The 25,778-nt window shown below is 43.5% G+C and overlaps 1 protein-coding gene across 2 annotated transcripts in view; it reads right to left on the reverse strand.

Moving 5' to 3' along the window:
- Positions 1–846: 846 nt before the first annotated feature.
- Positions 847–25,778, reverse strand: part of ERCC6L (ERCC excision repair 6 like DNA helicase) — a 41,522-nt gene continuing 16,590 nt past the window's right edge. Inside the window, exons 2-3 of one of the 2 annotated variants that reach the window (XM_089324266.1) lie at positions 6,062–6,158; positions 847–5,246 (exon numbers count right to left, since the gene is read on the reverse strand). In XM_089324266.1, the coding sequence (XP_089180392.1) occupies positions 2,174–5,246; positions 6,062–6,126 (3,138 nt within the window). In that variant the 5' untranslated portion in view covers positions 6,127–6,158 and the 3' untranslated portion in view covers positions 847–2,173. Of the gene's footprint in view, positions 6,159–25,778 lie in introns of both variants that reach the window. The other variant, XM_008272795.5, reaches the window with a different exon arrangement.

Here is a 25,778-nt window from a genome sequence, read left to right on the forward strand (position 1 = left end):
GAGGACTAGTTGCTAGAGAATAGGACTGGTTGCCAGATTAAGCCATGATTAGAGGGTTAGAACTCTCACCCCTGCCCTCAACCTCTAGGGAGGGGAGGGGACTAGAGGTTGGGTTAATCACCAATGGTCAGTTATCACCCAGGTAGTGAAATCCCCATACAAGGCCTTGAACAATGGAGTTTCATTGTTCAGTGCTTGTTAGGTGGTGTGCCCAGAGGGCCTGGAAGCTGGACGCCCTCCCCCACCAAGCTTTGCCCTAGGCCTCTCTTCCATTTTGTTCTTCCTGGGTTGTATTCCTTATAATAAACTGGTAATAACAACTGAGTTCTGTGAGCTTCTCCAGGAGAGGGTCAGGAGAATCCTGATTTGTAGCTAAGTCCAACAGAAGTGGATAACCTGGGGACTGAATAGTTAGAATTGACCTATATATAGTAAGGGCAGTCTTGTGGGACTGAGCCCTTAAACCTGTGGAGTCTGACACTAACTCTAGGTAGTTAGTATCAGAGTTGAATTGTAGCACACCTAGTTGGTAAGGTACTGGAAAATTGCATGGGGTGGAAAAGCCCCACACACTTGGTGTCAGAAATGTTGGTAAGTAAAACTAGCTCAGTGTATTACAGTAGCTTGTCATTAGGTAATACAAGATGAAAAATGTGTTTCACCCTTGTGTCACTATGGAGAGATCACAGCGTGTCACTGACCCTTAGAAGCTTCCTCAACCAAAAAAATGAAAGAGCCATCCTCCCTCTACCTCAAAGGACTGTGGTAACGATTAAAGAGAAGCCTGTGTAGAGTACCAAATACACAGTAAGCACTTGACAAATGATACCAGGAAACTTCAAAGAGTTCGTGGAAACCAAAATTAAGAGGTTTATTTCAGTGCATTTTTTCACAGTATTTTTTCCATGATCTTTTTGAAGACTCCGCATAGTCTCTTCTCTGGTGACAATGTGAAGAATGTTATATTGCACTTAATGTTTCCGAGAGGGAATCAAATTCTTTCAAGCCTATAACCAAGCATACGTCAAAGTAATCAAGGAGAAAACGAGAACACAGTTGAGTAAAGAACGGCTAAACGGTCAGGAAAATTACTCCAGAGAGGCTAACAGTGATAAAGAACCTTAGCACCAGGCACCTTATCCCAGCCTTGTACCACAGTCAATTGAAAGCATAAAAGAGTATGCCAGTAAGCAACTTAGATTTGGAATACTAATGACAAGCTCGGTGTAAACTAAGGAGTTTGCATATGAGTTTGCCAGTAACATTGATGTGGGCTGGGCAGGGAGTTGGTGAGGAACGAAGGAGCTGGGGGTTTTTAGCAGTCTGTGTTCCAAGCCCGCACCCCTAACTCCATCCCTTTACATGCCAGTTCAGCAGAGCCACTTTCCCTTGATGCACATAAGCCTCCTCCATGAAGACGCCATGATGAATACGTGTACACTGAGGTCCACATGCAAGAAGCCATAAATTCTTCCCAGAGATCATCAGGAGAACTGAATCCTTCCCAAACTCCACCCTATTTGTATATTCAAGTAGTCCACCATCTCCTACTCATAAAGGGGGTAACTAAACTGGAGTGCATGCAATTCTCCTTATGGCACGCATCTCCTCATGAGGCTGCCTGCATTCACTTCTGGATATGTATTCTCTATCTCTAAATAAATCCTGCTCCCATCCTTGTACTTCATGTCTCTGCTTTGAACTCTCTCATGCAGAGGCAAGAACTTGGAATAATTCCAGCTTCCCCATCATCTCAGTGAAAGAAAGTAAAAGAAGAAAACCCTTGAGAAAAGTTACTTTAATTTTCTTATCTGAACTATGCTATACAACATTAATCATTAAAATTTAGAATAATTTTGAGAGAATTCCCTTAGGAAGTGTTAATTTAAAACAAAACTTTAAAAAAATTAAGTTTACAGAGTATGCCTAAAAGAAAACTATAAGACTATTCAACTGACAAAATATTAACCTAGTGCTCAGAAAACCAGGAAATATGTATTGTGGGAAGTGGAAGGCGGCAGAAGTAGGAGGGAGGAGTGGTAGACAGAAGTTGTTTTTTGAGATCTTTCTGGCCTTAAGCCTGGATGTTTCATGCTACCAAAGATTCCATTTATGAAATAAAAAATTACCCTCATACAATTTCACTTTAAAATACAATAAACAGGTTACATACTCAAGTGTTATTAAGTTGCTTATACAGATTTAAAGTCATGAGCATGACTTCGGGATCTGCGCTTTTTATGTCAAGTGCTTTAACAAGGCAGTTTAAGGCCTCCTGTATTTTCCCACACTCCTTCAGTTCTTTTCCACGCATTACCAGAGTCTCATAGTCATCTGCAGCCTCGGCTGCCTTATCCTGGGGAGAAGCAACCACCTGTTCACCTGACAAAGGCTCAGGGTCGCCAGGAGAGGTCGCTAGAGCTGAAGCACTAAGCTTAGACGCACTTAGCCGGCTGGACTTGCTCTCTGAAGACAGCGTTTCTCCGGAGGGATCCTCTTCCGTACACGCTGAGACAACCACCTGTTCACCTGACAAAGGCTCAGGGTCGCCAGGAGAGGTCGCTAGAGCTGAAGCACTAAGCTTAGACGCACTTAGCCGGCTGGACTTGCTCTCTGAAGACAGCATTTCTCCGGAGGGATCCTCTTCCGTACACGCTGAGACAACCACCTGTTCACCTGACAAAGGCTCAGGGTCGCCAGGAGAGGTCGCTAGAGCTGAAGCACTAAGCTTAGACGCACTTAGCCGGCTGGGCTTGCTTTCTGAAGACAGCATTTCTCCGGAGGGATCCTCTTCCGTACACGCTGAGGCTTCGTCACTGCTTTCCTCTGCTCCTTCTTCAGGATCTTCTTCAGCAACCTTTGCTTCACCGCTGTTGCCAAGCCTTTCCTCCATATCTTCCACATAGTCTAAAACCACATTAACAAGAGACCTCCTAGACGCCAGAGACCTCCTAGGGTTTATAGACTTGTTTTCACTATCAGGTCCTTTAGGTGAAAAGAAATTCCCAGGTAGACTGACGTCATTTTTGGGAGTTGAAGCGTCAAACTGTTTCACAGATGAGAACTGAAACGGAGATGTGCTGAATGGACTTGGGCTCCAAGTACCTTTACAAGAATCCTCCTCCTCCTCTTCATCATCTGAAACAATTCTTCTAGCTTTACTTCTGGTTTTAACATTAACTACAACTTCTTCTGGTTCATTATCTTTCTCAGAAAAATCCAAAGTGACGCACTCTTTGCTACGCACAGACTCTGCTCTGGAATGGGCTGCAAAGCCACACAAGCTATTTTCTTGCTCAACGAGCTCCAGAGACTGACCAGAAGGACTTTCTCTATTGTCTGCAGAGTCTTCCAAGAAAAGATTGAAGTCACATGCATACTGTGGTGAAGAGGCTAAAGGTTCCTCTTCCAACTTGGCCTCACTTGCTTGAGCATCTTGCGGCGCACTATGGGATGCTGACAAGTCATCAGCTATTTCAACAGCAGATGTATTCGATCTTGTGTTTTGATTTTCATTTCTTATAGGAGTAATGGAGCCGGCACCGCAGTGGTGTAAAATCTCATCATCCTGTAGAAGATCTACATTTGGCCCAAGATCCGCTTTGCTAAGTAAATAAGCAGAACTTCCCAGGGGGTTTTCTGGCAGTGTCTCCTGCTTAGGCCCCTCTTGTAATGCTTCCTTTTGTACAGCCTCATTTTCAGTTGCAAAGCCTTTTGCCATTCCCAATAAAGAGTCAGTCCAAACTTCTTCTACACTTCCAGACCCCTTGGATGAAGTAGTTACAGAGTCAGCATCAAATGCACTTTCATGTGGATCCCTACCATCTTGCTGCACAGTAATGTTCATCATTATGCTGGAAAGATCTTGTTTCTCACTCTCTTCAGGTGGATCGTCAATGGTTACACTTGCCATTTGATAACTGATATCTTCTTCCTGGGTATAATGAGTAGTTATAAAAGGTGAAGGCCGAGATTGTGGCTTACTCACTTCTTTATTCAGTTTCTTCTTTGTTTGAGAAGGAAATGCAATTGCTCTTTGCCAGGTTTCCTCATATCCAGTTCTTTGTCTCTCTGTTGAATTTTGAGACTCTAATTCAACAAGGAATTGAGCTTTCTGAACCCTTTGTTGAATATAGTGAGATTCTTCTATCACATCAAGCTCTTCTTTAACAGACAGATCACGTGTATATATCAGATCATGGTCTGAGATTCCAGCTATCCCCAGAGAGTGCAGGTAGGCAATATGTTCATCTAGGTTCTTATCAGATCTCCTCTGAGCAGCATGCAGGGTCTGAAGCTGCAGCTGGGTTACAGAGTTCTGAAGATCCTCGATTGTAAACAGCTCCCTCAATTCTTGTTTAGTAAAATATCGGAAAGGGTTCTTCTTATCACCTGTAGTTTGTCTTATTAATGAGTCTTTGAAAACCTGTCTTCTGTATATTTTTTCCTCCACAGTCCCACAAGTGATTAGCCTATAAACCACAACATTTTCTTTTTGTCCAATTCGGTAAACTCTATCCACGGCTTGAGCATCAGTTGCAGGATTCCAGCTCGGATCAAAAATGACCACTCTTGTTGCAGCAGTTAATGTTAAGCCAACACCACCTATTTGAGTGGTAAGCAGAAAAACAGAATAATCTTTGTTTTGCTGGAATAAGTTAATTCTTTTTTCTCGTTCCAAAAGATGAGTAATTGTTCCATCAATTCGCAATAGCTTAAAGTGCCTGTTCTTTAAGAGGCGTTCAATGATGTTTAGAATTTGTCTCGATTGGGAAAACACGAGAGTTTGATGTCCCTCATCTCGCAGTCTCTTCAGCAGGTCCATTAGGAATATCATTTTTCCAGATTCTCCCATCAATGTATCATCAGGTATTTGATCAATAGGGTCCACACCTGAGGAATCTTCCTCCTCAATTCCATCTTGAGCAGAGAATTTGACAGTCCCTAGATTCAGCAAATGACAAGCCCGTGTAGACAGCAGCCTAGGATGATCACATAGCTTCTTTAAGACACCTAGTTCAGCCAAAGGGGAGCGTGTCTCCATTAACAGCTCCTTGATATGATCTAAAGACACAAATTTCCTATATATTTCTTCTTGTAAAGGCACAAGACGTATCCAAATAATTAAATCATTTTTCCTGGAAAGGGAAGGCATTTCACAAATGGCATCAACACCTGGAGTCTCTTCAGAAAGTCTGATCTCTGGATTGCTTGACTTTTTCTTCTGTACTTCTTCTTTTGTCCTCCTGAGGAAATAGGGTTTTATGATTGTCATTAAGTTTTCAGATATTTTGAATCCCAAGGCTTTTTCCCCTGGGGTGGCATCTTTTTCTCTTGCTCTAGTAATAGGAGTTTCATACTCCATTTTAAAAGTTTTTAATGTTCCTAGCAGGGACCCCTGACAAGCAAAATCAAATAGGGACCATAGTTCTTGTAAATTATTCTGGATTGGGGTCCCTGTGAGGAGGAGGCGATTCCTTGCAGGGATAGCACGAGCACATGTTGCTGACTTAGTAGATGAGGTTTTAATTTTATGTGCTTCATCAAGGATAACATAGTCCCACATAAACTCTTTGCCATTAAAGCTTGAAAGTTGCTGCCAATTATTGATTAACATTTGGTACGTAGTGATAATGACGCCATTCCTTTGTTGAATCCGATTGAGGTTTCTGGTACGTTCATCCTTGCTAGGACCATGGAAGGTTTTGACTCTCATTCCTGGAGTCCACTTGACAAATTCTTTTACCCATGTGCTAATAAGATTGGTTGGCATGATCAGCAGCACATGATTCACAAGTGAAGCATCAAACATACCAGAAAGGAAAGCAATGATCTGAACAGTCTTCCCTAATCCCATATCATCCGCCAAAATACCACCTTTTCTTCCTTCTCTGTATAGGCTATAGAGGAAAGCTATGCCTTCCTTCTGATGCTCAAAGAGTTGGTTGTGCAGGTCTCGATAGAGCAGCAGGCCCGAGTTGCACACATCTGTAAATTCATCATCTCCGTTTTCTGCCAATTCCTCCAAGGCTTCCTGTATTTTTTGGATTCTGCTCATTACCTTTTCATTGGGAAAAATGTCCTTTGCCAAATTGAAAAGTTTAAATGCTTCTTCCAGATCTCCATTCTTAGTTGCTTCTTTGGCTTCTTTCACATATCTATAAATAAGGTAAGAAAAAAATGTAAGATTGGAAAACAAAGAAACAATGAACATGCAGTCTAAGAATGCTCTGGGAGTCCATTTTGCAATGTAAACTGCAGTTGAACTTGTAATATTCTCAATTCAGAATGGGAATTACTAGCACAGAAGATGCCAATGAAAGTTGGCATCACATAAGACACAAATATCCACCAGACACTGCCAACAACACCTGTAGGCACTAGTTGTGGAAAATGAATGTGTAAGGGTACTTTAAAAAATATGCCACCCATAGGAAACACAGGTTAAAGTTTTTTATGAAACAAATTGACATGGAAACAGGAAGAACACATGGGTACTTCCCGGGCCTTATTATACTGTACCTCTGAGTTTCATTTAATCCTATTTATCACTCCCCTTCAAAGTCTACTTCCTTCTACCAGATTCCTAGATTTCTCCTGTTTTCCCCCTCCACCATTGGCCATTTCCTCTCTTTCTGGAACTTCTATTCTTCCTCCTAGAGGATGCAGTCCTGGAACCTCTCTCATTCTTTATACTCTCTCCTGAGGCTTTTCCAGAGCCTCCACTCCCATCTTATACACTTAGGACTTCCAAATCATTCTCTCCAACCAAAGCTCTAGTCTGTACCCACATTCTAACTGCTTTCTGGACATCTCTACTTGAAAGTCTCACAGGTACCAAAAATTTAATTCAGCCCAAATGAAAACCCCATTATTTCCCCCTCTAAATGTATGCTTCTCTTTTAGTATGGTAATAGATGACACTACCATTCACTTAGCCACCCAAACTTAGAATCTGAAGATCACCCTTGACATCACTCCAAATATGAATCACCCTTGACTTTGCCCCTTTTATGCCCTCCACGCCTGCCAGTGGTCCAAGTCCTACTTACCTTATTTCCCAAGTATGACCTCCTCCTCCCCATCTCTACTACCACTTCTGTGGCCCAAGTCACCATCATCCCTGGGCTGGAGCTTCAATTTCCTACTCACTGGTTTCCCTACATCTACTCTTGTCCCCTCCAACACAGTCAACATACAGCCAGCATTACTGGCTTAAAGAATAAAAGAAAGCATGTGATTCCTCAATTAAAATTCTTCAGTGGTTTACAGTCAACTGATTTCAACAAGGATGTCAAAAAAATTAATTGGGAAAGAATAGTCTCTTCAACTGGATACCCACATGGAAAAGCATGAAAGAGGATCCCCTAACCTCATACCATATACAAAAATTAACACAAAACGGATCAAAGACCTAAATATGAAAACTAAAAGCTACAAAACTTAGAAGAAAATGTAGGTGCAAATTTCAGGAACTTGTATATTAGTCAGCTTTTTATCACTATAACTAAGTACCTGATATAGGCTACTTATGAAAGATAAAGGCTTATTTTGATTCATGATTTCTTAAGTTCACAGACCAAGATTGGGTAGCCCCTGTTGGTAGGGCATCTAATGAAGATTATGGAAGGCAAAACATATGCAGGGGGCTGGCACTGTGGTATAGCAGATAAAGCCACCGCCTGCAGTGCTGGCATTCCATATAGGTGCCGGTTGAAGTCCTGGCTGCTCCACTTCTGATCCAGCTCTCTGCTATGGCCTGGGAAAGCAGTGGAAGACCCAGAAGAAGCTCCTGGCTCCAGATCAGCACAGCTCCAGCCATTGCGGCAAATTGGGGAGTGAAGCAGCAGATGGAAGACCGCCCCCCTCCTTTTCTCCCTCGCCTCCTCCCTCCCTCCCCTTCTCTCTCTGTATAACTCTGACTTTCAAATAAATAAATAAATCTTTTTTTAAAAAAAAAAGGACATATGCAGAGGAGGGATCACATGGTGAGCCAGGAAGCTGAGAGCAACAATAGCTGGGTCCAACTCAAGATTATGTAATTAGCATTCTAGCATACCCCCCAGTGACCTAAGGAACTCCGCTGGGCCTACCTTCTAAACACTGTAATTTGATCAGTCCATGACTTTGAGACTTAATGGTCTGCATGAGTTGGAGAGCCAAATCATGCTCAAACTATAGCACCTTGGATATGGTAATAATTCCTTAGGTATGATGCCAAACATACAAGCAACTGGACAAGGAAAAAGAAATGCCCAATAAGGACATGAACAGATATTAAACATCATTTTATCAGGAGAATGCAACCACACTCACAATGAGTTATCACTTCATACCCATGAGGATGGCTATCATCAAAGTATGAGAAATACTAAGTCTTTAAAAAAGAAAGAATTATGGGGGCCAGCATTGTGGCATAGCAGGTAAACCACTACATGCAACATTGGCATCCCACATAGGCACCAGTTCATATCCCTGCTGCTCCATTTCCAATCCAGTTCTCTGCTAATGGTCTGGGAAAAGCAGTGGAAGATGGTCCAAGAGTTTCAGAGAGACAGAGATCTTCCAGCCACTAGTTCACTCTCTAAGTGGCCACAATGGCCAGGGCTGAGTCAGCCTGAAGCCAGGAGCTTAGAACTCCATCCAGGTCTCCCATGCTAGTGGCAGAGGCACAAGCCCTTGGGCCATCTTCCACCACATTAGCAGGGAGCTGGATTGGAAGTGGGAACAGCCAGGACTTGAATCAGTACCCATATAGCATGCCAGCATCACAGGCGGCGGCCCCAAGAAATACCAAGTCTTAACTAGAATATGGAAAAACTTCCACCATTGGAGGGAATGTAAAATTGTGCAGCTGCTTTGGAAAACAGTCTGACAGTTCCTCAAAAAGTTACACCCAGATGGGGCCAGTGTTGTAGTACAGCAGGTTAAGCCACCACTTGAGATGCCCGCATCCCATATCAGGGTGCCACTTCAAGTCCTAGCACCTCTGCTTCCACTCCAGCTTCCTGCTTATGTGCACCCCTGAAGATGCCGGTGCTGTGGCATAGCAGGTAAAGCCACTGCCTGCAGTGCCGGCATCCCATATGGGCTGGTTCGAGTCCCGGCTGCTCCACTTCAATCCAGCTCTCTGATATGGCCTTGGGAAAGCAGAAGATGGTCCAAGTCCTTGGGCCCCTACACCCACGTGGGAGAACCAGAAGAAGCTCCTGGCTCCTGGCTTTGGATTGGCTCCAGCCTTTGGGGCCAATTGGGGAGTGAACCAGCAGATGGAAGACCTCTCTCTCTCTCTCTCTCTCTCTCGCTCTCTGCCTCCCCTTCTCTCTGTGTGTAACTCTTTCAAATAAATAAATAAATCTTTAAAAAAAAAAACAAGTACCTGGGTTTGTGCCACCCACATGGGAGCCCCAGATGTACCCCTGGATTCCTGGCCTCAGCCTGGCCCAGCCCTACCTAACAGTTGCAGGTATTTGTGGAGTAGACCAATGGATAGAAGATCTTCCTCTGTGTGTCACTGTACCTTTCAAATAATTTAATTTATACACAGTTATAAGAATTCTACTCCAGGCCGGCGCCGCGGCTCACTAGGCTAATCCTCTGCCTTGCAGCGCCAGCACACCGGGTTCTAGTCCCGGTCGGGGCACCGGATTCTGTCCCGGTTGCCCCTCTTCCAGGCCAGCTCTCTGCTGTGGCCAGGGAGTGCAGTGGAGGATGGTCCAAGTGCTTGGGCCCTGCACCCCTTGGGAGACCAGGATAAGTACCTGGCTCCTGCCATCGGAACAGCGCGGTGCGCCAGCCGCAGCGCACCGGCCATTGGAGGGTGAACCAATGGCAAAAGGAAGACCTTTCTCTCTGTCTTTCTCTCTCACTGTCCACTCTGCCTGTCAAAAAAAAAAAAAAAAGAATTCTACTCCTAGATACATGCCCAAGAAAAACAAACATATCTGTCCAACAATCTTGTCTAATGAAAGGATTGAAAATATTGTGGGGCCAGCACCGTGGCGCAGTGGGTTAAAGCCCTAGTCTGTGGTACCGGCATCCCATATGGGCGCCGGTTTGGGTTCCAGCTGCTCCACTTCCAATCCAGCTCTCTGCTATGGCCTGGGAAAGCAGTGGAAGATGGCCCAAGTCCTTGGGCCCCTGCATCCATGTTAGGGACCTAGAGGAAGTTCCTGGCTCCTGGCTTTGGATTGGCCCAGCTCCAGCTGTTGTGGCCATTTGGGGAGTGAACCAGAGGATGGAGGATCTCTCTCCCTCTGCCTCTCTCTATAACTCTGCCTTTCAGATAAATAAATCTTTTAAAAAATAAAATATTATATATTCATATAATGGAATATTATGCATCCATAACATAGAATGAATACTGATTCATGCTAAATTGGATGACCCTTGAAAACATTATGCTACATGAAAGAAACCATTCACAAAATAGACAATGTCATATGGCATTGAGATATTTGGAAATATGAAATGTACAAAATAGACAAATTAATAGAAAGTTGACTGTTGGCTGTTAGGGGCTGGTGGGGTGATAGCTAAATGGTAAGGAGTTTCTTTTTGGGGTAATGAAAATGTTCTAAAACTGTGGTAACAGGTACACATTTAGGAATATACTAAAAATCACTAAATTATACACTATAAATGTGTTAAATATATGGTATATGAGGTATACCTCAATAAAGCTTTTGACAAAAAAAAATAAATCTTCAGTTGGACCTATGGCCTACAAAATCAAGTTTAAGCTGCTTAGCCTAGCTTTGTCAAGTCCTCCCAGATACAGCCACAAGCAGCAACTGTTGGCCCCTCTGTCCTTAACACTTGCCACTTCCTGCTTCAAGCATTTTATTATTACCCTTCATACCCATCTTGCTACTTATAAGCTTAAGTTCACATCACCCTCCCCTCCCTGGAATATACTCCTTTCACCAGTTAAACTTACTGGATTCATCTGCTAAAACAGTGATTTTCAATTCTCTGTGGAATTCCCTGGAGGGCTTGTTAAAACATAGATTGGCGGACCCCAACATTTAGATTTTTGATTTCCTAGTGGAGTCCAAGACTTTAAAAAAGATTTCTTTATCTATTTGAAAGGCATCGTGACAGAGGGAGAGATTGATTTCCCATCTGCTAGTTCACCCCTCAAGTGGCCACAATAGCCAGGGCTGCTGTGCCAGGCCAAAGTCAGGAGCCAGGAACTCCATCCAGGTCTCCCATGTGTGTGCAGGAACTTAGGCAATCATCTGTTGCCTTCCCAAGCACGTTAGTAGGGAGCTGGATTGGAAGCACTGAGTAGCCGGATTTGAACCGGTACTCTGACATGGGATACGGCCTTCTCAAGCATGGTTTCATTCACTGTGCCACAACACCTACTCCAAGAATTTGTGTTTTTTTTAAAGATTTATTTATTGGGGCCGGCGCTGTGGTGCAGCAGGTTAAGGTCCCAGTCTGCAGTGCTGGCATTGGGTGCCGGCACTTAAAAATTATTTATTTGAAAGGCAGAATTACAGAGAGATAGACAGAGGCAGAGGAGGAGAGAGGTCTTCCATCGGCTGGTTCACTCTCCAAATGGCTGCAATGGCCAGAGCTGGGTCGATCCGAAGCCAGGAGCCAGGAGCTTTTTCCAGGTCTCCCACATGGGTGCAGGGGCCTGAGGACTTGGGCCATCTTCCACTGCTTTCCCAGGCCATAGCAGAGAGCTGGATCAGAAGTGGAATAGCCAGGACTTGAACCAGTGCCCATGTGAGATGTGACACTGCAGGTAGAGGCTTTACCCACTGCACCACAGCACTGGCCCCAAGAATTTGTATTTTTATCATGTTCCCACATGATAGTAATGCTATTTTAATATATAGCTCAGGCCTCATCTGAGGTTCCTCCAAGATATCTCTCATCCTTAACCTTTATCTCCACTAAATCAGATTTCCACCTTAATACTCCCCTATATATGTATGTATCTCTATTAGTGCACTTCACCCACTATATTCAAATCATCAGAACCATGTAACATTACAAATGTATGGGGATGGGGCCGACACTGTAGCAGAGCAGGTAAAGCCACCACCTGCAGTGCTGGCGTCCCATATGAGTACTGGTTTGAGATCTGGCTGCTCCTCTTCCAATCCAGCTCTTTGCTATGGCCTAGGAAAGCAGTAGAAGATGGCTCAAGTACTTGGGCCCCTGCACCCACGTGCGAGACCCAGAAGAAGCTCCTGGCTCCAGATCAGCCCCAGCTCAGGCCTCTGCGGCCATTTGGGGGGTGAACCAGCAGACGAAAGATCTCTCTCTCTCTGCCTCTGCCTCTCTGTAACTCTGTCTTTCAAATAAATAAATCTTTAAAAAAACATATGGGGGGAAAAACTCACTGAAAGTGGAAGGGAGAAAGGGGCTGACCTAAGTAATTTAGGAAATGAATGGAGACTGTAAGACTAAAAACAAAAAGAAAGCACATTATCATTGTATACTAGTTAATGTAAATACATATTTGGGGTGACCCAGTTTCCTGGCATACAACTCCTAAAAGTCTTAAAATCTCCAAAGTGATTTGTTTTTTTTTATGCTAATGAATTGACTTCAGGCTGGCAACCCCTAGGCAGATTCAGGATGGTAGCTGGTCACCAGAAAGACCAAGGCCAAGATTAAAGGTTGGGACTCTCAGTCCTACATCCCAACTAACAGAGAAGGGATTATTTCAAAGTACACATAAAAAAAGAACACAGGCACAAGCGACTGGCACATTTGTTTTTTGTTTTCTTTTAAAGATTTATATATTTGAAAGTCAGAGTTACACAGAGAGAGGAGAGGCAGAGAGAGAGAAGTCTTCTGTCCAATGGTTCACTCCCCAGGAGATGCGCTGATCTGAAGCCAGGAGCCAGGAGCTTCTTCCTGGTCTCCCACGGTACAGGGGCCGCTTCCTGCTAATATGCACCCCGGGAGGTATCTGCCAAAACAAGCCCTGCCCAAGTGGTTATTTAAAATAATCTGAGGGTTGGCCGGCGCTGTGGCTCACTTGGTTAATCCTCCGACTGCGGCGCTGGCATCCCATATGGGCGCTGGGTTCTAGTCCCTGTTGCTCCTCTTCCAGTCCAGCTCTCTGCTGTGGCCCAGGAAGGCAGTGGAGGATGGCCCAAGTGTTTTGGGCCCTGCACCCGCATGGGAGACCGGGAGGAAGCACCCGGCTCCTGGCTTCAGATTGGCGCAGTGCCAGCCGTGGCGGCCATTTGGGGAGTGAACCAACGGAAGAAAGACCTTTCTCACTGTCTCTTACTGTCTATAACTCTCTCTCTGTCTCTCTCTCACACTAACTCTGCCTGGCAAAAAATAAAAAAAAAAAAGAGAGAGAAGTGAACCAGCAGATGGAAGATCAAGCAATCGATTTCAATTTCAATCTCAGTATCTATTCCTCACCCCCCCCACCTTTCAAGTAAATACAACTTTTAAAAAAATTAGATTTTTTTCCTGCTTAGTCCCATTTATGAGATGGACATTTGAGAGTAAAAAAGAAAAAAATACTTTGCTTTATTCATAACAGCCAAATCTGGAAACAACGCAAGTGCTGAGTTTGGATTAACAATCGATGGATAACTCACACAATGGACCACAGCTCAATAATAAAAAGAACATGCATGAATTCACACATGTATGTATATTAAAGCCATATTAAACAAAAGAAGCCAGGCATAAAAGAGTACAAGCAGTGCAATTTCGCTTACATACAAAACTAATCTATGGGAGAAAACATCAGAACAACAGCTGCCTTTGGAGTTGGAAAGTGGGACTGGAGATTGCTTGGCAAGAAGTATGAGGGAAATTTTCTAGGGTGGTAATGTTGCTCTATACCCTGATAGAGGGTTAGGTTACACAGGTATATGCATTTGTCAAAACTTGGCAAATGTACAACTGAGATTTGTATGCTTCCTTTAAGGAAATTTTACTTCAAAGGAAAACAACTAAACAAATAATAAATCTAGTTAATGAATAGTTTGGGCAAAATATTCTGATATCTGAAATTTACTTTGAAATGCATCCAAAAAATAAGGTGAACTGATGGAATAGATATGATAAAAATAGATATGCAATAAAGTGTATTAAAATGTTAATAATAGGCTGGCGCCACGGCTCACTTGGCTAATCCTCCGCCTGCGGCGCAGGCACCCCGGGTTCTAGTCCCGGTTGGGGCGCCGGATTCTGTCCCGGTTGCTCCTCTTCCAGTCCAGCTCTCTGCTGTGGCCCAGGAAGGCAGTGGAGGATGGCTCAGGTCCTTGGGCCCTGCACCCGCATGGGAGACCAGGAGGAAGCACCTGGCTCCTGGCTTCGGATCAGCGCAACGCACCAGCCGTGGCAGCCATTTGGGGGGTGAACCAACGGAAAAGGAAGACCTTTCTCTCTGTCTCTCGCTAACTCTGCCTGTCAAGAAAATTTTAAAAAATGTTAATAATAGAACGTGGGTGCAGAGGCAGGCGTTTAGCACAGCAGTTAACCTGCTGCTTGGGACACTCCCATTCCATTTTGGATTGCTTGGGTTTGAGTCCTGCCTCTACTTTAGATTCCAGGTTTCTGTTAATGCACACCCTGGGAGGCAGCATTTGATGGCTCAAGTACTTGAATCCCTATGACCCATGTGGGAGACCCTGATTGAGTTCTGACTTCCTGGCTTCAACCTGGCCCAACCCTGGCTGTTGCAAGCATATGGAGAATGAACCAGCAGATGGAAGATTTCTGTCTCTCTGTGCCTTCCTAATAAAATGAAAATAAATTTTAAGAATTAAAAGTAATCTAAGTGGTAGGGCTGGCGTTATGGCATAGCAGGTAAAGCCCCAGCATCCCATATGGATACCAGTTTGAGTCCCACTGCTCCACGTCTGATCTAGCTTCCTGCTAATGCACCTGGGAAAGCAGCAGAAGATGGCCAAGTACTTGGGTCCCTGCACCCATGTAGGAGACCAGGAAGAAGCTCCTTGCTCCTATTGGCCCAGCTCTGGCCATTGCAGCCATTTGGGGAGCGAACCAATAGATGGAAATCTCTTTCTCCCCACTCTAATTTTCGAATAAATAAATAAACCTTTAAAAAAGACTGCCTTGCTCATGGACTTCTGGCTGTCACCTGGAAGTCACAAAAGTCAGCATACTGTGATTTGGCTTCTTACCCAATACTGCAATGCTGTTCTCACCAAGGGCACTAATGACTTCCATACTGCCAAAACCACTTCTTGGTCTTTACCCTTATTGACCTTTTTGCTGTTTAAAAGCTCCTTCTTGAAGTTTCCCCTTCATCTTTATCTGAGTGGCACATCTCACCACTCACTCCTAGGTTTCTTCCTACCTCTTTTATTTATTTTTAAAGATTTATTTATTCACTTGAAAGGCATAGACCAACACATACACACATACACACACACACACACACAGAGAGAGAGAGAGAGAGAGAGAGAGAGAGAGATCTTTCATCCGCTTGTTCACTCCCCAAATGGCTGCAACAGCCAGAACTGGCCCAGTCCGAAGTCAGGAGCCAGGAGCTTTTTCCAGGTCTCCCACACGGGTGCAGAGGTTCAAGGATTTGGGCCGTCCTCTGCTGTTTTCCCAGGTGCATTAGCAGGAAGTTGGACCGGAAGTTGAGTAGCCAGGACTCGAACCAGTGCCCATATGGGATGCCAGAACCACAGGCAGTGGCTTTACCTCACAGCCCCGGTCCTCTTCCTACCTCTCTAACCATTCCTTCTCCTTCTATATATCTGTCCACATATAAAGGCTGGTGTTTCCAAAGATCTTTTTGTTGTCAATGTTCTTATGACTCTAAATATTTTGCCCAGAAAATTTTATCCATGGCAGTTCCTTATACTAGGTTGAATAGTGTTCCCCCAAATTTCACTTAAACTGAAATCTCTGAGTGTGAGCTTATTAGGAAATAAGGTCTTTGAGGTATAATCAAGATATAAACAAGGTCATGCTGGATTAAGGTGGGCCCTATTCTAATGTACTTTTTTTTTCTTTTTTTGCCAGCAGAGTGGACAGTGAGATAGAGAGAGACAGAGAGAAAGGTCTTCCTTTTTTGCTGTTGGTTCACCCTCCAATGGCCGCCACAGCCGGTGCGCTGTGGCCTGCGCATCGCGCTGATCCAAAGCCAGGAGCCAGGTGCTTCTCCTGGTCTCCCATGTGGGTACAGGGCCCAAGCACTTGGGCTATCCTCCACTGCACTCCTGGGCCATAGCAGAGAGCTGGCCTGGAAGAGGGGCAACTGGGACAGAATCTGGCGCCCCGACTGGGACTAGAACCTGGTGTGCCGGCGCCACAAGGCGGAGGATTAGCCTAGTGAGCCATGGGGCCAGCCTACTGTACTTATAAAAGGTAAACTGGGACATACAGAGGAGAATACCAAATTAAAACAGGAAAAGAGGACTCGCAAGATGCATCTAAGAGCCAAAAACCTGCAAGAATTGCCGGCACTACCACAAGAGGGATGGGACACATTCTCTCTCACACCTCCACAAAGAAACTAATCCTACTGACACTTTGATTTTGGACTTCTAAATTCCTAATGATCAGAGAATAAATTCTGGGTTTTTTTCAATTGTGGTAAACTATGTATAACATAATTTGCCATGTTAACCACTTTTAAGCAGTGACATTAATTAATTCATAATATGCATCAATCACCATGTTTTTTTCCTCAACCCAAACAGAAACTCCACCCATTAAACAATAACTCCCTATTTTCTCCCTTCCCCCGAGTCCCTGGTACCCTCTAATCTATTTTTTGTCTATATATATTTGCTTATTCTAGATATTTCATATAGGTAGAATCATCCATTACTTGTCCTTCTGTGTCTGCCAGTGGTTAACCAGGAAACCCTGGCTAGAAGATTAAGAGGCGGGAGGTATGAAACGTCTGTTATCTAACGTAAAAGAACTTAATATTGTTCCAGGAGGCTGTTTCATTTTTAGTTAGACTTTATCATTCCAAAGGGCTAGTCAAGGTGTTAGCCACCAAATGCTTCCCCAATACTGAAAGCGATTCTCTTGAAGAGCATTGGCTGGTATGATCCATCTGGATGCCAAAACACATCTTCTATGCCAGGAGAAAAGATAATTTTGGTTTTGGCATACGTACTAATTAGCTGTATTTTCTGGAGTAATTAGCCAGCAGGTTCAGCTGTTTTTTTGAGGGCATACTGATAGCACGTAGGAGGATGCTATCTTCCTGTTTATTCTGGCAGAAGGGTATTGCCCACTAAAATCAAAAGCAGCACTGTTTCAAGTCTAAATTACATATGAATGAGTTCTAGATCCCCACCTGCTTTTCCGCACTTTGATATAGGACTTGCTCTTCTGACCTGCTTGTATTCTTTTTGTAACATAGTATAAAGGTCCTAAAAGAGCATTAAGAACCTTGGAGCTCTTGGGGCTGGCATGTGGTACAGCAGGTTAAGCCACCACCTGTGATGCTGGCATCCCATATTGGAGTGCCAGTTTGAATACTGGCTGCTCCACTTCCAATCTAGATCCCTGCCAATGACACACATAATAAATACTACAGAAAGCCTTACATAGTGCTAAGCCCCAAACCAAACCTTGCATAGTAGGGTCCTATCTTAATACCCTAGGACTACATGAAATTGAACATCTATTTTTTTATACATTTATATATCTTATCTTATACATCTATCTATCTATCTATATCTTATATTTCACTCTAAAAGTTTTAAAGAATGTTATTTGCCCATCTAGTGGCCAGGGGAATAAGATCCATTACCAGAAGAAGGTAGTTATGAAAAAAAAAAGCACAAAAAAACTAGGCGTTATGGCACAGAAAGTTAAGCTGCTACTTGGGATGCCTACATCCTGTATTGGAAGGCCTGCAATTGAGTCACCCCTCCACTTCTGATCCAGCTTCCTGCTAATGTGCACCTTGGGAGGCAGTAGATGATGGCCTGAGTACTTTGGTCCCTGGCATTCACACGGAGACCTGGATGGAGTTCCTGGCTTCAGTCTATCCCAGCCCTGGCTGTTGCAGACATTTGGGGAGGTACCCAGCAGATGGAAACTATCTATCTCTATCTCTCCCCCCCCCACCTGTCTTTCAAATAAAGAAATCTTTAAACACACACACACACACACACACACACACATAACAACCACAATCCTCTACATTTAGTGAATGCCTGAAATGTGGGTGCTTTATGCTGGTCCAGGAAAGAAGAATCTAGATTCTCAATCCTATTCCATTGATCTACATCTATACATAGGAAAGTACCACACTGTGTTGAATATTGTAACTGCTCTAAGTTTTGAATTCAGAACTGTGAGTCCTCCAGCTTTGTTTTCTCAGGATTGTTTTGGCTATTCTAGATCCTCTGCATTTCTATATGGCTTTTATAGCATACTTGTCAATTTCTGCAAAACAGCCTGCTGAAATTTTGTTAGATAGGCACAGGGATCTGTAGAAGAGTTTGGGGAGTGTTGCCATATTAAAGATATTAAGTTTTTCAATCCATAAACACAGGATATCTTCCCATTTATTTATGCCTTATTGAATTTCTTTTGATGTTTTGTAGTATTTAGTTTACAAGTTTTACATTTCCCTGGATAAACTCATTCCTAAGAATTTTATTCTATTTGGCATTATTGTAAATAGAATCATTTTAATTTTGTTCACTGAATACAGAAATGCAACTAAATTTTGAACACTGATCTTGTATACTACAACTTTGCTGAACTCATTTATTAGCTCTCATAGATTTTTGTGGATTGGTGTTAAGCTATTGCCTGTAGTGCTGGCATCCCATATGGGCGCCAGATTCATTAGTTTTCTATATAAAAATATCATGTCATTAAGATACTACAGGGGGGCCAGTGCTGTGGCACAGTGGGTAAAGCTACCACCTGCAGTACAGGCATCCCATATGGCCACCGGTTTGGGTCCTGGCTGCTCCACTTCCAATCCAGCTCTCTGCTATGGCCTGGGAAAGCAGTAGAAGATGGCCCAGGTGCTTGGTCCCCTGCATCCTGGCTTCGGATTGGCTCAGCTCCAGCTGTTGTGACCATTTGGGGAGTGAACCAGCGGATGGAAGACCTCTCTCTCTCTCTCTGCCTCTGCCTCTCTGTAACTCTGCCTTTCAAATAATAAATAAATAAATCTTAAAAAACAGATAAGGGGGAGGGGTATGGGACATTGTGGTACAGCGGGTTAAGCTGCCACCTCCAACACCGGCATCCCATATGAGTGCTGATTCAAGTCCTGGCTACCCCATTTCCAATCCAGCTCACTGCTAATGTGCTTGGGAAGGCAGCGGAGGATGGCCCAAGTACCTGGGTCCCTGCCACCTATATGGGAGATCAGAATGGAGCTCCTGGCTCTGGCCTGGCCCAGACCTGGCTGTTGTGGCCATTTATTATAAATAATAAATCTATCTGTTTATTTATTTATTTGAAAGGCAGATTTACAGAGAAGAAGAGACAGAGAGAAATCTTTCATCCACTCTTTTACTCACCAGATGGCTGCAATGGCCAGCACTAGGCCAGGCCAAAGCCAGGAGCCAGGAACCAGGAGCTCCATCCAGGTCTCCCACATGGGTGGCAAGGTCCAAACACTTGGACCATCTTCCCCTACTTTTCCCAGGCCATTAAGAGGGAGCTGGATCAGAAGCAGAGCAGCCAGGACATGAATGGCACCCATATAAGATGCCGGCATCAAGACAGTGGCTTTACCTGCTAGGCCACAAATGTTGGCCCCAATAAATAAATCTTAAAAAAAAAAACACTAAGAGACAACTTATAGATCACGATTCCTTTATGAATATTAATACAAAAAATCCTCAACAAAATACTAGCAAACAGAATTCAGCTGCATATTAAAAAGATTATACACCATGACCATGTGGGATTTATTCCTGGAATGCAAGTATTATTCAACATATAAAAATCAATCTAAGTAATATATTACATTAACATAATAATGGGAAAAACAGGATTATCTCGACTGAAGCAGAGAAAGAATTTGACAAAATCCAACACCTTTTCATGACAAAAACATTTCTAGGAATAGAAAGAAACTACTTCAACATAATAAAATTCATACATGAAAAACAGCAAACATCATACTCAGTGTTCAAAGACTGAATGCTTTTCTCTAAGTTCAGGAATAAGAAAGGATGCCTGCTTTCACCACTTCTATTCACTATAGTTCTAGATAGAGTAATTAAGCAAGAAAATAAAGGTCCCCAAACTGGAAAGGAAGAAATAAAATTATAATTTTTTGGATACAATCTTTAACATAGAAAACCCTAAAGATTACACAAAAAAGTCAGAACTAATAAATGAGTTGAGCAAGTATCACAATACAAAGTCAATACCCAAACTAAGTTGCATTTCTATATATGAACACTGAATAATCTGAAAATGAAATTACAAAAACAATTTCATTTATGATAGCCTCAAAAAGAATAAAATACTTAGGACTAAACAACCAAACAGGTTGAAAGATTTGTACAATAAAAAGTATAAAATGCTACTGAAAGAAATTAAAGACATAAATAAATGGAAATATATCCCAAATTCATTAATTACACAAAATTTGAAGACGCCCATGCTATCTAGGAACGAAATGTTGTCATATGCCACATCACAGATGAATCTTGAAGACATGATGCTACATGAAATATGCCAGTCATAAAAAGACAAATACTGTAGGAATCCACTTATGAGGTAGTTGGAGTAGTCAAATTCTTAGGTAAACAGACTTATGGTAGCCAGAGGCTAGGGACAGGAGAAATATGGAGGTATATTTAATGGCTACCAAGTTTCAGCTTTACAAGGGAATGAGTTATGGAAACAGATGGTAGTGCTACATGCAAACATTATGAATGTGTGAGGGGTATTCAAAATGTTCATGGAAACTGTATTTATGAAAAGATTGCAGGGGCCGGCGCTGTGGCACAGCGGGTTAATGCCCTGGCCTCCCATATGGGCGCTGGTTCTAGTCCCGGCTGCTCCACTTCCAATCCAGCTCTCTGCTATGGCTTGGGATAGCAGCAGAAGATGACCCAAGTCCTTGGGCCCCTGCACCCACATGGGAGACCCGGAAGAAGCTCCTGGCTTCTGGCTTTGGATCAGTCAGCATAGTTCCAGCCATTGCGGCCAATTGGGGAGTGAACCAATGGATGGAAGACCTCTCTCTCTCTCTCTGCCTCTCCTCTCTCTGTGTAACTCTGACTCTCAAGTAAAAAATAAATAAATCTTTAAAAAAAAGAAAAGATTGCATGGCTTTCAAATTTAATTCAATTTTCCACAAGCATGTTGAAGCTCCAGCACTGAACTGATATTTAAAAATGGCTAAGATGGTAAATTTTAGGACCTGTATTTTAACACAATAAAAAAAAATGGAGGAGGCACTGGTGTTGTAGTACAGGGGGAGTTAAGCCTATGCTTGCAATGACAGCATACCAAATATCAGAATGTTGGTTCAAGACCCAACTATTCCACTTCCAATCCAGCATCCTGCTAAAAGATGGCCCAAGTAACCTGCCACCCATGTAAGAGACCCAAATGGAGTTCCTGGCTCCTGGCTTTAGCCTGGCCCAGACCTGGTTGTTGCAGGCATTTAGGGAATGAATTAATACACAGAAGTGTCCTTTCTCTTTCTTTCTCTCTCTCTCTCTCTCTCTCTCTCTCTCTCTCTCTCTCTCGGCCTTTCAAATAAATCAATGTTTTTTAAAAGTTGGAGGGTGGGATAATGTCACATGCAAATACAAACAGTTTTACTTTTTTCCAACATGCATACTTTTTTTTCTAATTGCTTTGGCTAGAACTTGGATTATATTGTGAATGGAAGTGGCAAGAACATACAGACATCCTTGTCTTGGTCAGATATAAGGGTGGAAAGAAAGCCTTTAATCCTTTGCCATTAAAAACCACAGTGTACTATCACCTCACATCTGTCAGACTGGCTGTTATCAAAAAGGTTAGACAGGGCCAGCACTGTGGTACAGCAGGTTATGTCACCTCACAGATGACAACATCCCCTATCAGAGTACCAGTCTGAGTCCTGACTGCTCTGCTTCCAACCCAGCTCCCTGCTAGAGAGCCTGGGAAAGCAGTGGAAGATGGCTCAAGTTACTGGCCCCCTGCTACCCACATGGGAGACCTGGATGGAGTTCCTGGCTCCCCGCTTCATTGCAGCCATTTAGAGAATAAATCAGCAGATGGAAGATCTCTCTCTCGCTCTCTCTCTCTCTCTCTCTCCCTCCCTCTCCCTCTCCCATCCCCCTTCCTCCCATTTGCCCCCTCTAACTCTGCCTTTCAAGCAAATAAAATGAATCTTGGTAAGGGTATACCTTATACATTGTTGGCGGTATTGTAAATTAGTATAAATTACTGTAAATTAGTATAGTTGTGGTAAACAGTATGCAGCTTCCTCAAAAAAAAAAAAAACTAAAAATAGAATTACCATACAATCTAGCAATTCCATGTCTAGATACACATCCAAATGAGTCAAAATCAGTAGGTCCAAGAGAAGTCTATATTCTGATATTCAATGCAGCATTATTTACAACAGCCAAGATATGGAAACTACTAAAGTGCCCATCAACAGAAGAATGGAGCTTTAAAATGTTTGAAAGGCAGAGTTACAGAGAGGCAGAGGCAGAGAGAGAGAATGAGAATCTTCCATATGCTGGTTCATTCCCCAAATGGCCACAATGGCTGGAGCTGGGCCGATCCGAAGCCAGGAGCCAGTAGCTTCTTCCAGGTCTGCCATGTGGGTGCATGGGCCCAAGGACTTGAACCATCCTCTGCTTTCCCAGGCCATAGCAGAGAGCTGGATCGGAGGTGGAACAACTGGGACTCAAACTGGCACCGATTTGGGATGCCGGTACTTGAGGCAGTGGCTTTACCCACTACTCCACAGCACCAGCCCCCTACTCAGCCTTTAAAAAGCAAAAAACTCAATCAATTGCAACAACATGGATGGACCTAAGTGAAATATACTAAGTGAAATAAACCAGGCACTTACATGCACATGTAGAATCTAAAAAAAAAAAAAAATCAAGCTGGGTGGCAGTAGAGTCAAACAGTGTTTATCAGAGACTGGAGCTTGTGAACAGGGGAAGAGGATATGTTGATCAAAGGGTAAATGTTTCAGTCTGACAGAAGGAATGTGTCATGGTGATCTATTGAACAGCACAATGACTATAATTAACAATAATATCTATTTCAAAATGGCTAAAAAATGGATTTTAAGTGTTCTCACCACAGAGAAATGGTATTTGAGTAATGTACTGTTAATCAATCTGATTTGATCACTCTCTCTCTCTCTCTCTCTCTCTCTCTATATATATATATATATATGTATGTATTGAAACATCACATCGGGGCCGGTGCTGTGGTACAGTGGGTTAAAGCCCTGGCCTGAAGCGCCGGCATCCCATATGGGCGCCAGTTCTAGTCCCAGCTGCTCCTCTTCTGATCCAGCTCTCTGCTGTGGCCTGGGAAAGCAGTAAGAAGATGGCCCAAGTCCTTGGGCCCCTGTACCTGCGTGGGAGACCTGGAAGAAGCTCCTGGCTCCTGGCTTCGGATCAGCGCAGCTCTGGCCGTTGTGGCCAATTGAGGAGTGAACCAGCAGACGGAAGACCTCTCTCTCCCTCCCTCCCCCTCCCTCCCTCCCTCCCTCCCTCCCTCTCTCTCTCTGCCTTTCCTCTCTCTGTATAACTCTTTCAAATTAAAAAAAAAAAAAAGAAACATCACATTGTACCCCACAAACATGTACAGTACTTAGCTGTCAATTAAAAACAAAGTAGGGGGGCCAGCGCTGTGGCACAGCAGGTTAATGCCCTGGCCTGAAGCACCAACATCCCTTATGGGCGCCGGTTCTAGTCCTGGCTGCTCCTCTTCCAGTCCAACTCTCTGCTATGGCCTGGGAAAGCAGTTGAAGATGGCCCAAGTGCTTGGACACCTGCACCCACGTGGGAGGCCAGAAGAAGCTCCTGGCTCCTCGCTTCGGTTCGGCGCAGCTCTGGCTACTGTGGCCTTCTGGGGAGTGAACCAGCAATTGGAAGACCTCCCTTTTCCCTTTTCCCTTTTCCCTTTTCCCTCTTCCCTCTCCCCTCCCCCCACCCTTCTCTCTCCTCCACCCTGTCTTAACTCTCCCTCTCAAATAAATATTTAAAAATAAAAAAGCTTACTAAAAATTGTAAAAATACTCAGAATAAAGATGAGATTTAAAGCCAAGAGCCTGAATAAGATCAGCAAAAGAATTCTTAAAAGCTGTGGCATTTCAACATTAAGAATATTTACAGAATTTTACCTACTGAATACAGATGGAATGATGAAATTAAAAAAATCAGCACTTTGTAATCCCGTGTGGAACACCTGATTTGCACAATGATTATTAATGGATGAAAGTTTAATGAGGAACTGGATATGCACAAGATGCTAATGTATCCCCAACATATCACTTCTTCATTGTAAGAAGAGGAATATAACTTTAGAAAGGAGGGATCAGACTGTGACCATTGAACCCATTGGTCAATCTTTTTTTTTAAGATTTATTTATTTATTTGAAGGGCAGAGTTACAAAGAGGCAGAGGCAGAGACAGAGAAAGAAGTCTTCCATCCACTGGTTCATTCCCAAAGTGGTTGTAATGGCCAGAGCTGAGCCTACCTGAAGTCAGGAGCCAGGAGCTTCTTCCTGGCCTCCCACGTGGATGCAGGGACCCAAGCACCTGGACCATCTTTTACTGCTTTCCCAGGCCATAGCAGAGAGCTGTATCAGAAGTGGAGCAGCCAGGACTCGAACTGGTGCCCATATGGGATGCCAGCACTGCAGGCGGCAGCTTTACCCACTATGCCACAGTGGTCAATCTTACTAGAATTACTAATGTGGGAAAACCACATATTATATGCTTCTTGATATGATGCAACTTGAAGTATACAATCTCACCCTTGAAGTATTGATGCAAAAAATACTGAACCATAATCTTACCTAATCTTTGGACTGAAATTACAGGAGATAGGAGAACAATACTACAAAGACAATAACAGGATAATTCAAACCATTAGCACAGAAAAGTAGGTGGGAGGAACAGTTCTAAATTAAAAGAGGCTTAAGAAACAGAACAACCAAATGTAGTGTGTGGACCTTGTTTGGATCTTGAACCCAAACAAACAGTTATAAAAAGACCATTTGAAAAATATGGGGGGGCTGGCGCTGTGGCACAGTGGGTTAACACCCTGGCCTGAAGCAATGGCATCCCATATGGGCACCAGTTCAAGACCCGGCTGCTCCACTTCCAATCCAGCTCTCTGCTATGGCCTGGGAAAGCAGTGGAAGATGGCCCAAGTCCTTGGGCCCCTGCTCCTTCATGGGAGACTCAGAAGAAGCTCCTGGTTCCTGGCTTCAGATCAGCACAGCTCCGGCCGTTGCGGCCAACTGGAGAGTGAACCAACAGATGAAAGACCTCTCTCTCTCTCTCTCTCTCTCTCTCTCTCTCTCTGCCTCTCTGTAACTCTTTCAAGTAAATAAATAAAATCTTTAAGAAAAACTAAAAATATGAACATGGATTGTACAGATAATAACAAGAAGTTAGCTTTTATTTTTTGTTAAGTGTGATATGGTGGTAGTTTTGTAGGAATACATTCTTTTTCAGAGATGTATACTGAAGTATTTAAGGGAGAAATGCCACGATGTCTGGGGAAAATCTGAAAAGCAGCCTGGGGAGGGCATTGTGGCATAACAGATTCTGCTGCCACCTGAAACCCCGCATACCATATGGGCACGGGTTCAAGTCCTG

This window comes from Oryctolagus cuniculus, chromosome X, assembly GCF_051225735.1.
Source record: "Oryctolagus cuniculus isolate XC-2025 breed Fujian yellow rabbit chromosome X, ASM5122573v1, whole genome shotgun sequence".
Classification (NCBI taxonomy): Eukaryota; Metazoa; Chordata; class Mammalia; order Lagomorpha; family Leporidae; genus Oryctolagus; species Oryctolagus cuniculus.